The following is a 16,595-nucleotide window of genomic DNA, read 5'->3' on the forward strand; positions in this document are numbered from 1 at the left end:
CCGAAACGTCAGCTTTCCTGCTCCTCTGATGCTGCTTGGCCTGCTGTGTTCATCCAGCTGTACACCTTGTTATCTCAGATTCTCCAGCATCTGCAGTTCCTACTATCTCTGCTCATTGAGAAGTGCATGATACAGTTATGGTGTACGTAACTAAGCTGAGAAATTGTAAAAGATGTATATTCAAATAATTAGTCCAGGTCATGCACATTCTAAAATAAAGCGCAATAAGCTTGAAACATTAGTTTCAATGTTTTAGATAATGTTTTTAACATGGTAGTTAACTGACACTAAATGATACATGCTGATTTTTACTTTTGAGTAACTAGCAGCACCAATTCACACCAAAGAAGTCCATTGTTGCTTGAGTACACCAGATGAACAAAACTCCCTCTGCTTCTGAGATAGTTGTCTTCTGGATTACAATAGCAGGATTCTTTCCAGATTACTGTGGTATCCTTTGAGTAACAACCCTTACATCAGAATTACATTTTGTGCCAAATTACTGCACGTGATCTGACAATAGACATAATGGTTTTGCGGCAATAACAAAAGTACTACTGAAATGCTCAAGTGGAAATTCATACATGCTGACTTCTGAAATTTTGAATTCCACTGTCATAACAAGTGTTACTTAAATCTACTTGTAATGATTAATAGCCGTGGGAATTTTTGGAAGTTATCAATAAATATTCAAGCGTGAGGCTTATAGGAATGTAGGGCTGAATTTTAACAAAAAAAATTTCGCTAACTGTCGATTACACGGAGTTATGAAAGGTTTCTCTCTGAATTTGAGTGATTTATCTTATGCAATTCTGTGGTGCTTGCTTCATTGTGTTCGAATTAGGTATATTATTCCTGTACAGCGCAGCACAGTGCAATCATGCCCTCACCAGCAGTGGAAACACTTGCCAGTGCCAGGACCTTCCAGGATTCATGCTACTGTGCTTCACACTATTGTGCTATATTTAAAGCCCAGCTGTGAACCAGGTCAAAGACTGCCATCCAGAAATAGCCCTTCACGGTGCATATAGTAGGACGGAAATGAAAAAGAAAAGCTTCTGAGGACATATGGTTGGCTCACAAGTCTGTTCATTGGAAATAGAATCTCACAAGCAAAGTTGTATTGTCTTTTTGCATCATTATCTGTCTGTCTGTCACAGTAACTGTAGCTGCAGTGATGAAGCTATACATGCTACTTGTCCTTCACACTATACCATGTTAGAACCCTGTCTGAAGGAGTGCTCAACTCTCCCTAACACCCAGCATAGAATGCCAGCTTATTTTTGTTCAATTTGGGAGCATCACATCTTGTATAGCCCTCAAGTTGGGGTTTTTAGCATTTGCCTGTTATTCAATAAAAGTTATGAGAAGAAACTACAAGCAAACTTACAGTCAATGAATGATTACTTCACCCAGTTCTCATATTTGGAAGCAGATGTCAAATAAGTCCTTTCCGGCTTGTTCAGCCTGTCACTGCACTGCTTTCTATCATGCTGAAGATGGTGTTCCTCCTGCTCAGCATCCAGGTCTTCATCCTTGAAAGATTGTCACTCTCCCAGCTCTTCAGTGTCCCATCACATCTCCTCTTGCGTTCTGCACAACTAGTGCAGGCAGCATGCTAGAATTACGTGGCACACTTTCTGATGTGTACTGCAAAGATTCTTCCACAAATCAATTAAAGCAGCGGAACTTCATCTTGAGGCCTATCATCTGCTCCTTAAATTCCCTGTAGCAGAATGGGCAACATTATATTTGTGCTTGGCTTCAATCAGTGAGTTGCATAATGGAGCCATCAGATGTGGTTAGAAAGTAACAATTGTCTCCCAACAACTTTCCTTGTAAGGCATCCAGCCCATGAAATGAAGCAGGAATCTGAGTTAAGTGTATATGGCTTTATAGCAGCTTTTAAGGTATTTGGTGCAGACCTCGAAGTTAAAATATTAATGATCACAGAGCTTTTGCCTTACCAAACGGAAGGCTTTTCTATTAATGGCATCCGTGCTATGATGGATATTCTGGACCAGACCAAATACCCTCAATAGATTAAGAAGGTAGCCTAGACCTCGACTTGTTCTTATTTTAAAGGCAAGTGCTGGGCATTGCTTTCCAGATGCCATTCAATGGGTTAGATGGCACGATTGGAGCTGCCCCGTGGCTCAGCGGTTAGCACTGATGCCTCACGGCGCCCGGGACCTGAATTCAATTACAACCTGTGGTGACTGTCTGTGTGGAGTTTGCACATTCTCCGCGTGTCTGCATGGGTTTCAGCTGGGTACTCCAGTTTCCTCCCGCAGTCCAAGGATGTGCAAGTTAAGTGAATCGGTCATGCAGAATTGCCTGTAGTGTCCAGGAATGTGCAGGCTAGTTGGATGAGCCATGGGAAATATAGGGTTACAGGGATAGGGTAGGGGGGTTGTGTCTGAGTGGGATACTCTTTGGAAGGTTGGTGTGGACGTGATGGGCTGACTGGCCTCCTTCTACACTGTAGGAATTCTGTGATTCTAAACTACCAGCCTTGAAGCAAAGCTTACTTTATTTATTCACTACAATTAAAATACAATAAAAGAAAGAAGAAATTGGAATAATTTAACTCTATTGGAAAACTTTACAGAATAATAGATTATTTAACCACTAAACAGTAACTGTTCCAATATAGTAACATCTCATAAATACACTCGGCAAAGGCAAATTTAGAAAAATAAATTCTGACATGCAATTCTAGCAGCAGGAAGAGAACCCCCGCTTTTAGCTGTAAGAGAGAAGAAAAACAGCTTCCACACCCAACTTCAAGACCCCAGCAGCAACCGCTACTGAAAACTCAAACTAAAAATGCTGGTTTGCTGGGAGCTTGACCCCACCCTTTCAGGATGTTGCTATTGTTCCAATTTTTTTTAAAACCCCAAGGCCCCTCAAACTGTTTAATTCATTGGCTCTTAGTAGACTGCTTGCTACCTGTCTCAACCTTCACAAGTCAAACCAGGACAAAATACATCTCTTGAAGCCTTAGTATCGTCTTATGTGGCGCACTCGACACACTTTTTAAGACAAAAGAAAATAATTGGCATAACAGTAACTCTATTGAAAGACTTAACAATATATATACTCATTAACTGTTCCAATATAGTAACATCCTGTAAGCTCACCCTTGGCAAAGGCAAATTCAGTAAAATAGATTGTCTCACATGCAATTATAGTAGCTGGAAGAGAACCCAAGCTTTCAGTTGTAACAAAGGGAGAGAGATGTAGCAGCTTTCTCCATCCCAGCAGCTACTGAAAGCTAAACTAAAAATCTCGGTTCTGTGGGAGCTTGGCCCCACCCGTTCAGGTTGCTTATACTGTTCCAACTTAAAAAAAAAACCAAGGCCTCACAAGCTGTTTACTTTATTGTCTTGAAGCAGACCACTTGACACACTGTTTTGACCTCTCTTCAGTTCATTACAAATAAAAACCAGGACAAGATACACCTTTTAAAGCCATAGTATCGTCATGCCTGTCATGTAAGAATCCTATACGTTTCAATAAGGACATCCTCATTCGTAGAAAAAGAGAAAATGTGAGCAGGAATAGGCTATTCAGTCCTTTGAGCCTGTTGCGTCTTTCTGTATGATCGTGGCTGACCATTCCCTGTTCCTCTCCTCAAACCCTCAGATCCGTTTAGTCCTAAGAACTATATCTAACTGCTTAAACATTCAGTATTAGGGCCTCTACTGTTTTTTCTGGCAGTGAATTTTGCAGGCTCCCTATGGTCCGGTTAAAGAAGTTTCTCCTCATCTCTGTCCTGAACTCCAGTTATTGCGAACCTAACATACTCAACCTGTCCTGGTAAGACTCCCATGATGATTTATGCACAAGGACCCTGAAATCCCTCTATGTTGCAGCTTTCTACAGTCTTTCCCCAATTTAAATAACGTTTAGCTGTTCTATTCTCCCTGCCAAAATGTATTATCTCACATTTTTCCCACATTATATTCCATTCGCCAAGATTTTGCCAGTTCACTTAACCTGTCTATATCCCTCTAAGGGAATATTTTAATAATGTGTAGGTTTGAGCTGATTAAACAGCAAGAAACATTTGTGCCATATCAAGTGTCTGAGATTCACTATTCCAACAGAGTCCAATCACTTCTTTGCTTTGCACAGCATAGGCATTCATCGGTGGCAATCTTCAACATGCCCTGGTATATAATTAACTTGAGACTTGACTGAACCAGCTACAGAGAGTGGTTATTCTGTAGTGAGTAGCTTTTCTCAAAGCTTGGACACAAGGTTGAAATCAGGACTGTGATGGAACGTTCTCCACTTGCCGAGATGAGCACAGCTTCAACACCATTCAAGAAGTTCAATACCATCCTGAATAAAGCAGCCTCTTTGATTAGTATTAGACCCACTGCCTTAAACATTCAACACCTCCATCAATATTCTATGGCAACAGTACGTGCCAGCTACAAATCATGCTGCAACAACTCACCAAATCTTGTACTACAGTACCATTCAAACCCATTATCTCAAATGCCTTGAAAAACAAAGTTGTGACCGCACCATCACCTGCAAATTTGTCTTCAGGTCACCATACCATCTTTAGTTGAAAATCTATTGCTGTTCACCCACTATTGGCTTAAAATCACAAAACTTACTAGCTACCAGCGGCATGCATGTAACTACGCTTTGTAGATTGCAGCCATTCAAAGTCTTGTCACATGCTCCAGGGCAATTGGAGATCAACAATAAATGAGATCTTTCTAGCAATGCCCACCTGCCGTAAATTAATTTTAAAAATAAATTGAGGTTATAGGTGCTCTCCTAATACCCTGGCCAAAATTCTGTCCTGTGCTTTACCTAAATTTGCAACAGTGATTACCAGTTCAAAACAGTTTTTTTTTCTATTGAGGGATATTTTTAAGATTGTTCTGAGAGCTACTTTTTGATGGTTGGGGGTGACTTTTTGGTTTTCAGGGACTACTTGAAGGGAGTTGGGCTAGAAACCAACAATTTTCAAAACAGGAATTTTCAAATTCTGTCCAATATGTATTCTCTCTCCCTCCCCTCTCTTCCCCACCGCCCCCCACCCCCCCCCCCCCCCCCCCTCCCCCCCCACCCCCGGGTTCAAGTTTCACCTGCTCTAGTGGTATGTGATAACATCTGTGAACAGATTGATTAGAAAATATCTAAAGCTCTTGCTTGCAATGGAAATGTCTCTACCTCTGAATCAGTAGGTTGAGAAAATATTGGTCCCTAAATTCCTTATTGACTAGGTGGATCTTGCAGGTAGACCTTGTCAGAGATATCAGACTCTGCTGTGACATAGGCTGTTTCCTCAACTAATGACAAACACAGCTTAATTAAACAGTCGTACAGTCGTACAATCATACAACATAGAAATAGGCCCTTCGGCCCACCATGTCTGTGCTGACCAACAAGTACCAAACTACATTAATCCCATTTACCCCATATGAATTCTAGCAAGTTTAACTCATAGCTGAAACTATGACAGTCTTCTGAAAATAGTGGGGTTATTTCCCTGACAAATAAAAAAATCCCAGTGAGAAAGAAGAATTCTAGGAAGAGGATAAACTAACCATGATTCTTACCTCTGAGCTAGGAGGCCCACGTTGGAGTTCTGTCTCCTCTGTTGGTGTGCAATAACATTTATGAGCAAGTTGATTTGAAAATATTTATTACAATTAATTCAGAGGCAAATTGTGAACAGAACGCAAAATGAATTCAAAAGGAAGATGAGAATTGAGAGATATGAGACAAGTAAAAGCTTTATAAAAACATCATTAAGAAAATTCAAGAATGATTCAATTATGAAGTGAAACTTCACATTCATAAACAGTTAAGTTTCAGCGCCAGAAAAGTTACTGGTAATAATTGAGATGCACCATACATTAAAATTCACTATGAAAATTGGCAAACCCTTTCATTCTGGTAGGCTTAGTGGGTATCTCGTTGCTAATTTAACAAACTTTGTACCTTTCATGTGATCCCATGGCAAGACTCCAGGCAAGATACAATATTGTGAAGCATCTGCAGAAATGAGAACTTCTTGATTCCTGGATTTTATTGCTTGTATCCGTTTCCTGAAGTGGCTGACATATTTAATAATTTAACATTTTTGCTGGTACTGTTTCTGAAAAATTCATTGCAATATCTTTTATCATTTTGGGTATTTATTTCAACTAGTTTCAAATGTGGTTTCAACTTTGATAAACAACTACAAACATTTCTTACAGAAATGGCAGGATATTATCAAAGAAGTCAAATTCCTACAGAAGTTACGACATCCAAATAGTATTGAATACAAAGGTTGCTATCTAAGGGAACATACTGCCTGGGTAAGAAATTTATTTACCAATATGTGAACTGACTGTACACAACTGTGTATATTGTTAATGAAGTATCTAAGAGACTCTTAATAATTAATCAGGAATGTAGTTTCAGCCCTCAGGTATTTTAACCAATGGGAGGAAGAAAAATAATGTACTGTGGATGCAGGAGATATAAGTAAAAACAAAGCACTGGAGATGCTTGACATGTATGGCAGCATCTGTGGAGAAAATGTTCAGACAGACTTTTAAAACAGCTACAATTATGAAATGTTTGTTCATAAGTGAAAACGTGATTGAAATGATTAATACAAAAATAATTTTCTTTGCACAGATCACCTTAGCCTAATTGTTTTTTGACACGAGTTGTAACTGTGTTCAATATAACTTTTTACTTTTAAATACTTGTCCAATGACACTCTAGCATGAAAATTTTTAAATAATGGAAAAAAAGGCCACTTACTTTTCATCAAATATATATCCAGTGTATATTTGCATATAGCTGCTGCAGTACTTTTTTTTTTCTAATGAGACTTGCGAATATGCAGAGATTATAGTTTAATCAGTTGACTTTCTTTTTACAGCTGGTGATGGAGTACTGCTTAGGGTCAGCTTCAGATCTTCTAGAAGGTAAAAATTTACTATTCTCAACTTGGAAGTTGATCCTTTCAAGTATGTACACAAACACTTTTTATAATATTGGATAATTGACAAGTTTTCAATTGCTACGCATCTAAACAAAGCCTAGCAAACATTGCTTGATGGGCTGATGGCTGATCCTCATTTATTATGATCTAAAATGATCAAAATTCCCAAATATCTGTCTATGTTCAATAGTTTCAAATTACTTGTATTTCAAAACTCTGAATTCAGTATGACAAAGTATTGTCTGTGCAATGACACAAGAAGTATATTGATTTTAAATATTTTGAAGTTTTGAAGAACGCTGAAGTCGGGGCCTTTCCACGATATCAAGCTTACCATAATTTACTGATTTAAAATGTAACTGATACTTTTTATTTCTTTTAAAAAGTATGTACCAGGAGCAGCAATAAGCTAGTCAGCCTCTCAAGCCTGCTAAGCCATTCATTTAAGATCGTGGCTGATCTGATTATTCCTCATTTCTGTCTTTTTGATAACTTTCACTCCCCATCTTTGTCAAGAATTTGTCTATCTTTGCTTTAAAGATATTCAAGGACTCTGCTTCTATTGCCTTTTGAAATATAGAGCTCCAAAATTACTCAAACCACTGAAGGAAAACATTTATTCTCCTCTCAAACAGACAACTCCTTATTTTTAAACAGTAACTCTTAGTTCTAGACATTCCGACAAGAAGAAACCTCTTTCCACATCCACCCTATCAGGACTAGTCAAGGAGCTTGCATATTTCAGCCAGGTTATCTCATAAGCTCCAGGGGGTGTAGCTGTCCATCTTTTTATGAATAAGACAACCCAACCAGTCCAGCTAGTAGAAACTGAAAGAACTGCTGATGCTTGAAATCTGAAACAAACACAGAAATTGCTGGAAAAGCTCAGCAGGCCTGAACTATCTGTTAACTACAGTTATCTGAAGTCAGAGTTAACATTACAGGTCCAGGACCCTTCTTCAGAACTGATGATAGGTAGGAAATTGGTTTTTATATAGAAGGTAGGGTGAGGGGAGGGGGTAAGGAGTAAATGATAGTTGGAGATAGAGCCCAAGGGGAGAGAAGAACAGTTGGATAGACGAAGGAGTGGATAACAATTAGCCTAGGAGAATGAATAGCTACTAATGGGTGCTATTAGTGGCTAACAATGGGTAGTGTGTAATAGCAGACCATGTTATAACATGGTGTGTGAGGATTGCAGTAAGGATGTGGGAGAAGGTGCCTCAAGCCCTAAAATTGTTGAACTCGATATTGAGTCCAGAAGGCTGTAAGGTCCCACGCAGAAAATGAGTTGTTCTTCCAGTCAGGGAAGTGGTGTGTTGAAATGGCAGGCAACTGGAAACTCAGGATCATCTTTGCGGATGATGACCTATTCAGCGAGAACTGTCAATATGACATTGGTCACCTCAATTTCTTTGTCCCCACCCCCACCCTTCATCCATTTCAACCAATCTCCCCGTGAACTGACTGTACTCCACGCTCTCAGATCCAACCCTGACTTTGTAATTAAGCCTGCTGACAAGCCTGGTGCTGTTGTAGTTTGGCGGTCTGACCTCTGCATTGCAGAGACTGAGCACCAGCTCTCATACCTCTTCCTGTCTCCCCCGGACCATGACCCTACCATAGGACGTTAGACTGTTGTGTCCACAGCGGTCACTAACCTCATTTCATCTGATGATCTCTCTTCTGCTGCCTCCAAGTCATAGTTTCCCAACCCTGCACAGCATGCTTCTACGTCCTTTCCAAAATCTGCAAATAGGACTGTCTGGGAAGACCCATTATTTCTGCCTGCTGCTGCCCCACAGAACTCTTCTCTTCCTACCTTGACTCTGGTTTTTTTTTTCTCCCCATGCCCAATTCCTTCCCACTTAAACTGACGTAAAGCGTCAGATATTGGAATTTCCAATTTGCAGAGTCCAGCTGCTTCTTCCTTACCATGGGCATGCAATCCCTTTACACATCCATTTCCCCTTCAGGAGTGTCTTGGGGCTCTCTGCTTCTTCCTGGACTAAAGGCCAGAATCATCCTATCCATCACCACCCTCCTCTGCGCTACTGAGCTCGTCCTCACTCTGAACAACTTCTCTTTTAACTCCTCTCACTTACTTCAGGTCAGAGAGGTGGCCATGAGTACCAGCTGCTCCCCCCTCTCATTCTAGAATTGGAAAAGTTTATCAATTTCATTTCCGGTTTCCATCCTGCTCTCACCTTCAGCTGACTCCTCTGACTCATCTCTGACTCCTCCCTTCCCTCCGCAGCGTCTCGGTTTTCATTTCTGGGGATAGACTGACCACCAGTATACATTACAAACCAAGCGACTCCCACCTTTATTTTGACTATGCATCCCACCTTTATTTTGACTATGCATCCTCACTCTGCTTCCTGTAAAGACTTACAATGCCTCTGTCTCTGTGTCACATCTGTTCTGATGATGCCGACTTCGACAAGGAGGCCTCCAAAAATGTCGTCCACTTTCCTCATCCGAGAATTCCCCAGCACCCTGGTTGATCGGGCCCTCCAGCCGGATCCAACGCAACACCCGCACTTCAGCCCTCACCCCCCTCTCTTCCCTCCCACGACAGTGATAGGGTCCCCCTTGTCCTCATGTACCATCTCACCAGCATCCACATCCAGAGGATTATTAGCTACCATTTCCACCACCTCCAGCAGGATGCCATCACCAAACAAATATTCCCCTTCCATCCCTTGTTAGCCTTCCAGAAGGACTGTTTCCTTCGGGAACCCTGGCCCACTCCTCCTTCGTTCCCAACCGCCCCCAACAGCCCTGTGGCATCTTCCCTGCAACCGCAGAAAGTAAAACACCTGCCCGCTTACTTCCTTCCTCCTCAGTATCCAAGGGCCCAAACATGCCTTCCAGGTGAAGCAGCACTTTACCTGCACTTCACTCAATCTAGCCTACTGCATTTGCTGCTCACAATATGGTCTCCTGTATATGTGTGACTGCATCACAAAACACCTATGTTTTGTCTGCAAAAAAACACCCTGAACTTCCAGTTGCCTGCCACTTCAACACACCACTTTGTTCCCTGGCCAACATGGTGGCACAGTGACTTAGTGGTTAGCACTGCTGCCTCACAGCACCAGGGACCCGAGTTCAATTCCACCATAGGCGAGTCTCTGTATGGAGTTTGCGCATCCTCCCCATGTCTGCGTGGGCTTTCTTCGGGTGCTCCGGTTTCCTCCCACAGTCCAAAGATGTGCAGGCTGGCTGGATTGGTATGCAAAATTGTCCATAGTGATCACGGATGTGTAGATTAGGTAGGTTATAGGGGATGGGTCAGTGTGGACTTGTTGGGCCGAAGGGCCTGTTTCCATACTGTAGGGATTTTGTGATCTCTGTCTTATGAGGAGAGATTTAGGAAATGGTATTTTCTGGAGTTTTGAAGAATGAAAGGTGATAAAGGTGGATACTGAGCAACGTTTCCCCTCGTTGGTGACTTTAGACTGTCAGGATAAGGAACAGGTTCATTTAACACTGGAACTTCCTCTTTAGAATTTTCTACCCCAGAGGGGTGTGGAAGATCAATCATTGAGCAGGTTCAAGACAGAAATTAATAGGTTTCTGGAGACCAACATTATTGAAGGGATATAGCAAAGGTGCATGAAAATGACATTGAGTAGATGATCAGTCATGTTCTAGAGTGATAGGGCAAGCATGGTGAGCTGAATGGTGTATTCTTTCTATTTGCCTATGCACATCTGATTTATTTCTAATCCAAGAATTGTCACCATACCTGTCTGATAAGTTCCCATTGTTTCTTCATTTAAACCCTGTTCTACTATGTGATTATTGTTTTGAGGGCCTGAACATTACACCCACAAGTGACTTGTCTTTATCAGTTCTGATCTCTATCTAAAATGCCTCTACATCCCTGGTTTTCCTGAACTTGAATCATCCTGTCCTTTTTTGCTTATAGCATTATCAGTAATTAAGAGAGCCAAATGTCCAAATTAAGACTTCCAGATTTCCTTGCTTCCTGTCCTTCCTAAATGTCATGTACCTTCAATGTTTAGAACATAGAACAGTACAGCACAGTATCGGCCCTTTAGCCCACGATGTTGTGCCGACCTATTATCCTACTAAGGTCAATCTATCCTGCATACCCTACATTTTACAATCCTCCATGTGCCTATCCAAGAGTCGTTTAAAAGTCTGTAAAGTATCTGACTCCACTACCACTGCCGGCAGCGCATTCCACACGCCCACCACTCTCTGTGTGAAGCACCTACCTCTGACGTCTCCCCTATACCGTCCTCCAATCACCTTTTAAAGTTATGCCCCCTCATAATAGTCATTTCCGCCCTGGGAAAAAGTCTCTGACTATCCACTCTATCTATGCCCCTCATCATCTTGTAAACCTCTATCAAGTCACCTCATCCTTCTTCGCTCCAATGAAAAAAGCCCTAGCTCCCTCAACCTTTCCTCATAAGACCTGTCCTCCAGTCCAGGCAGCATCCTGGTAAATCTCCTCTGCACCCTCTCTAAAGCTTCCACATCTTTCCTGTAATGAGGTGACCAGAACTGAACACAATATTCCAAGTGTGGTCTAACCAGAGTTTTATAGAGCTGCAGCATAACCTCATGGCTCTTAAACTCAATTCCCTTGCCAATGAAAGCCAACACACCATACGCCTTGTTTACAACCCTATCAACTTGGGCCGCAACTTTGAGGGATCTGTGCACGTGGACCCCAAGATCCCTCTGTTCCTCACTGCCAAGAATCCCGCCATTAACCCTGTATTCTGCATTCAAATTCGACCTTCCAAAATGAATCACTTCACACTTTTCTGGGTTGAATTCCATTTGCCACTTCTTTGCCCAGCTCTGCATCCTGTCAATGTCCCGTTGCAACCTATAAGAACCCTCCACGCTGTCCACAACTCTTCCAACCTTTGTGTCATCGGCAAACTTACTAACCCACCCTTCCGCTTCCTCATCCATGTCATTTATAAAGATCACAAAGAGCAGAGGTCCTAGAACAGATCCCTGCAGCATGCCACTGGTCACTGAGCTCCAGGCTGAAGACTTTCCATCTACTACTACCCTCCGTCTTCTATTGGACAGCCAGTTTTGTATCCAGACAGCCAAATTTCCCTGAATCCCATGCCGCCTCACTTTCTGAATGAGCTTACCATGTGGAACCTTATCAAATGCCTTGCTAAAATCCATACACACCACATCCACTGCTCTACCTTCATCGATGTGTTTTTTCACACCCTCAAAGAATTCAGTAAGACTTGAGACATGACCTGCCCTTCACAAAGCCATGCTGACTATTTCTAATCAAACTGTGCTTTTCCAAATAATCATAAATGCTATTTCTCAGAATCCTCTCCAATAATTTGCCCACCACAGAAGTAAGACTGACTGGTCTGTAATTTCCAGGATTATCCCTATTCCCTTTCTTGAACAAGGGAATGACATTTGTCGCCCTCCAAACTTCTGGTACTACTCCATTGGACAGTGAGGACGCAAAGGTCATCGCCAAAGGCGCAGCAATCTCTTCCCTCGCTTCCCATAGTAACCTTGGGTATATCCTGGCTGGCCCAGGGGACTTATCTATCCTCATGTTTTTCAAAATTTCTAGCACAACCTCCTTCCTAACATCAACCTGTTCGAGTATATCTGCCTGTTTCATGCTGTTCTCACAAACATCAAGGTCCCTCTCACTGGTGAATACTGAAGCAAAGTATTCATTAAGGATCTCCCCTCCCTCTCTGACTCCACACACAAGTTCCCTCCACTGTCCCTGAATGGCCCTACCCTCACTCTGGCCATCCCCTTGTTCCTCACATAAGTATAGAAAGCCTTGGGGTTTTCCTTGATCCTACCCGCCAAGGTTTTCTCACCCCCTTCTAGCTCTCCTAAGTCCATTTTTCAGTTCCTTCCTGGCTACCTTGTAGATCTCTAGAGCCCTGTCCAGTCCTTGCTTCCTCAACCTTAAGTAAGCTTCCTTCTTCCTCTTGACTAGGTGTTCAACATGTCTTGTCACCCAAAGTTCCTTTACCTTACCATCCTTTCCTTGCCTCAGTGAGACAAACCTATCCAGTACCTGTAGCAACTGCTCCCCAAATAACCTCCACATTTCCCTGAGAACATCTGATCCCAATTGGAGCTCCGTAGTTCTTGCCTAATAGCATTGTAATTCCCCCTGCCCCAATTAAATACGTTCTCATACCATCTGCTCCTATCCCTCTCCATGACTATAGTAAAAGTCAGGGAGTTGTGATCGCTATCACCGAAATGCTGTCCCACCGAGAGATCTGACACCTGACCTGGCTTGTTGCCAAGCACCAAATCCAATATGGCCTCCCCTCTAGTCGGACTATCTACATATTGAGTCAGAAATCCATCCTGGACACACCTGACAAAATCTTCTCCATCCAAACTATTTGCACTTACGAGGTTCCAGCCTATACTAGGGAAGTTGAAGTTGCCATAACTGCACCTTTCCAAAATCTGTCTCCCAGTCTGTTCCTCAGTGTCTCTGTTGCTATTGGGGCATCTATAGAAAACTCCCAATAAAGTGACTGCTCCTTTCCTGTTTCTGACTTCCACCCATACTGACTCACGACCTCCCTTTCTGCAGCTGTGATACCGTCCCTGATTAGCAATGCCACTCCTCCACCTCTTTTACCTCCCTCCCTATTTCTATTAAAACATCTATACCCCGGAACATCCAACAACCATTCCTGCCCCTGTGTTATCCAAGCCTCCGATCAAGATCCAAGATCAAAATTGGTGATCATGCAGCCATGCCTCTGTAATGGCTTTCAGATTGCACTTGTGTATTTTTCTTTGTTATCAGTTCATCTGTTGTTTTGAATCCTGCAAGCACTCAGGTACAGAGTCTTTCATTTTGTTGGTTTATTATTTTTGTAGCGTCTCATCTTATCTATTGACTTTCTCTTAGATTTACATTCTCTATCTCTTCTGGTCATGGTTTATCAGTTCCCATATTGTTGTCATTCTCTGTTTCACCTTGTCTGCACTGTTTGATCTACCACACCATCCCATATGAAACCTTCAATTTTTTAGTTCAGTGAAAATTTGATTCTGGTCCATTCACTCCATTTGACAATTATTTTAATTGTTTTTATGTATTTCACCTGTGCGATAAATTCCACTCTTCCTCACTCCATCGTCCTCCAGGAAATAATAATCGTTTGTATGCTAGTTGCATGGTTTTTGTAGTTAGTAAAATAATAGTTGAAATATAGCTCCAGTATTAATGCTTTGTTTCAAACATATAAATTTAGACTGTTCACTTTCCTAACCTGTCATAGGCCTTGCTCGTGATTATATAAATCCTTGTTGTCTTTTGATTCTCCAAAATAAAGCAGATTTTGAGATGCGAGTTCTTTATCCCTTATACTCTGTCTAATGCATGACTGGATATAAGTTTATTTTTTCTTCCAAACACAAGCAATTAAAACCTGTGATACTTATTTGAAGCTTTAGTTGCTGTGAAACGTTGTCAGAGAATTGTCCTTAATCTTAAGCAATTGAAATTTATTTAACACTAATTTGAATTTGAAGAAAATGTTCTGTGAATTATTTTTCATTGCTTGTTTTAATAATTAAGGGATGCCAATTTTGGTTTACAGCCTTAAATGGTTCTCTAATAGAACATTTATCAGGTTTTGTTTCTTTTCAGTTCATAAGAAACCGCTTCAGGAAATTGAGATAGCAGCCATTACACATGGTGCTCTGCAAGGATTAGCCTATTTGCATTCTCACAACATGATTCACAGGTAAGTCTATGCAGAGGAACACCGGGTCAGGGAAAGAATATTTTAATAAATAACATTTGAGGGACATTTCAATATCAGATTTGTGTCACAGCCAACTCAGATGTACTTCAGAGGTTGCCAGCTGTAAGCCATACTATATCAATGTTGAACGGAAATCCATGTCAGTTATGTGGTCAAATTATAAATTTAGCAAGACAATAAATGGAGATTGTAAATCAGGTTTTATATTGTAAGCAAATAGGTTCTGCGTACTGATTGTATTATTTTTGGCATCTGTCAATTACGGTCATACTTTTGGCATCCTCCAGGATTGCATTGACAATTTTACCATTAACTAACAATAGCAAATCAAATTTGTTTGAAAGCACTGAAATTTGATAAATACTCTTCTATTTATCCAATTCCACTGAAAATGTGGATCATGAGTAAATGCCAATAATTTTATAAATAAAGGGGAAAAGCTGCAAAAACTGCAAATCGTCGAGTGTTCACCACCACTTGATACGACATTAGCTGTAGTAAATTTGTAGTAGTAATTTCTACAATTTGTTAGCCTTCTGTTCTGTACTAAACGTTTGCCTTTACGGACTGTAGTTTACCACAGAAATGTAATCAAGTAGCATTTAATCACATAGAAATCTGAAACAAAAACAGAAATTGCTGGAGAAACTCAGCAGGTCTGGCAGTGTTTGTGGAGAGAAAGCAGAGTTGACTTTTGGAGTCCAGTGACCTTTCAGAATGTGAGATAATAAGGTGTAGAGCTGGATGAACACAGCAGGCCAAGCAGCATCATAGGAGCAGGAAGGCTGACGTTTCGGGCCTAGACCCTCCTTCAGAAATGGGGGAGGGGAAGGGGGTTCTGAAATAAATAGGGAGAGAGGGGGAGGCGGATAGAAGATGGATAGAGGAGAAGATAGGTGGAGAGGAAACAGACAGGTCGAGGAGGCGGGGATGGAGCCAGTAAAGGTGAGTGTAGGTGGGGAGTTAGGGAGGAGATAGGTCAGTCCAGGGAGGACGGACAGGTCAAGGGGGCGGGATGAGGTTAGTAGGTAGGAAATGGGGGTGCGGCTTGAGGTGGGAGGAGGGGATAGATGGGAGGAAGAACAGGTTAGGGAGGCGGGGACGAGCTGGGCTGGTTTTGGGATGCGGTAGGGAGAGGGGAGATTTTAAAGCTTCTTCCTGTCCCGCAGGCCCGACCAGTCCCCCTCCACTGACACCCTCATCCGCTTAGCCGAACTTGTCCTCACCCTCAACAACTTCTCTTTCAATTCCTCCCACTTCCTACAGACAAAGGGGGTGGCCATAGCTACCCGCATGGGCCCAAGCTATGCCTGCCTCTTTATAGGTTACGTGGAACAATCCCTCTTCCGTACCTACACTGGCCCTAAACCCCACCTCTTCCTCTGTTACATTGATGACTGTATCGGCGCCGCCTCGTGCTCCCACGAGGAGCTCGAACAGTTCATCCGCTTCACCAACACCTTCCACCCCAACCTTAAGTTCACCTGGACCATCTCTAACATCTCTCTCACCTTCCTGGACCTCTCTGTCTCCATCTTGGGCAACCACCTGGAAACCGATATCCATTTCAAGCCCACCGACTCCCACAGCTACCTAGAATACACCTCCTCCCACCCACCTTCCTGCAAAAGTGCCAACCCCTATTCCCAATTCCTTCGCCTCCGCCGCATCTGCTCCCAGGATGAGGCATTCCACTCCCATACATCTCAGATGTCCTTGTTTTTCAAGGACCGCAACTCCCCCCAACAGCCCCCGCCCAGTGGTCAAGAACGCCCTCCACCGTGTCTCCCACATTTCCCGCAACTCATCCCTCACACCCCGTCCCC

General features: G+C 42.2%; 1 protein-coding gene across 5 annotated transcripts in view; it reads left to right on the forward strand.

Annotated features, from left to right (window-relative positions):
* taok1a (TAO kinase 1a) overlaps positions 1-16,595 on the forward strand; it is a 163,478-nt gene that overhangs the window by 87,212 nt on the left and 59,671 nt on the right. For all 5 annotated transcript variants that reach the window (XM_048612459.1, XM_048612458.1, XM_048612460.1 and 2 more), the window contains 3 exons: positions 6,234-6,335; positions 6,911-6,956; positions 14,652-14,748. In XM_048612459.1, coding sequence (XP_048468416.1) covers positions 6,234-6,335; positions 6,911-6,956; positions 14,652-14,748 — 245 coding nt within the window. The remainder of the gene's footprint in view (positions 1-6,233; positions 6,336-6,910; positions 6,957-14,651; positions 14,749-16,595) is intronic.

This window comes from Rhincodon typus, chromosome 26 (genome assembly GCF_021869965.1).
Source record: "Rhincodon typus isolate 14 chromosome 26, sRhiTyp1.1, whole genome shotgun sequence".
Taxonomy (NCBI): domain Eukaryota; kingdom Metazoa; phylum Chordata; class Chondrichthyes; order Orectolobiformes; family Rhincodontidae; genus Rhincodon; species Rhincodon typus.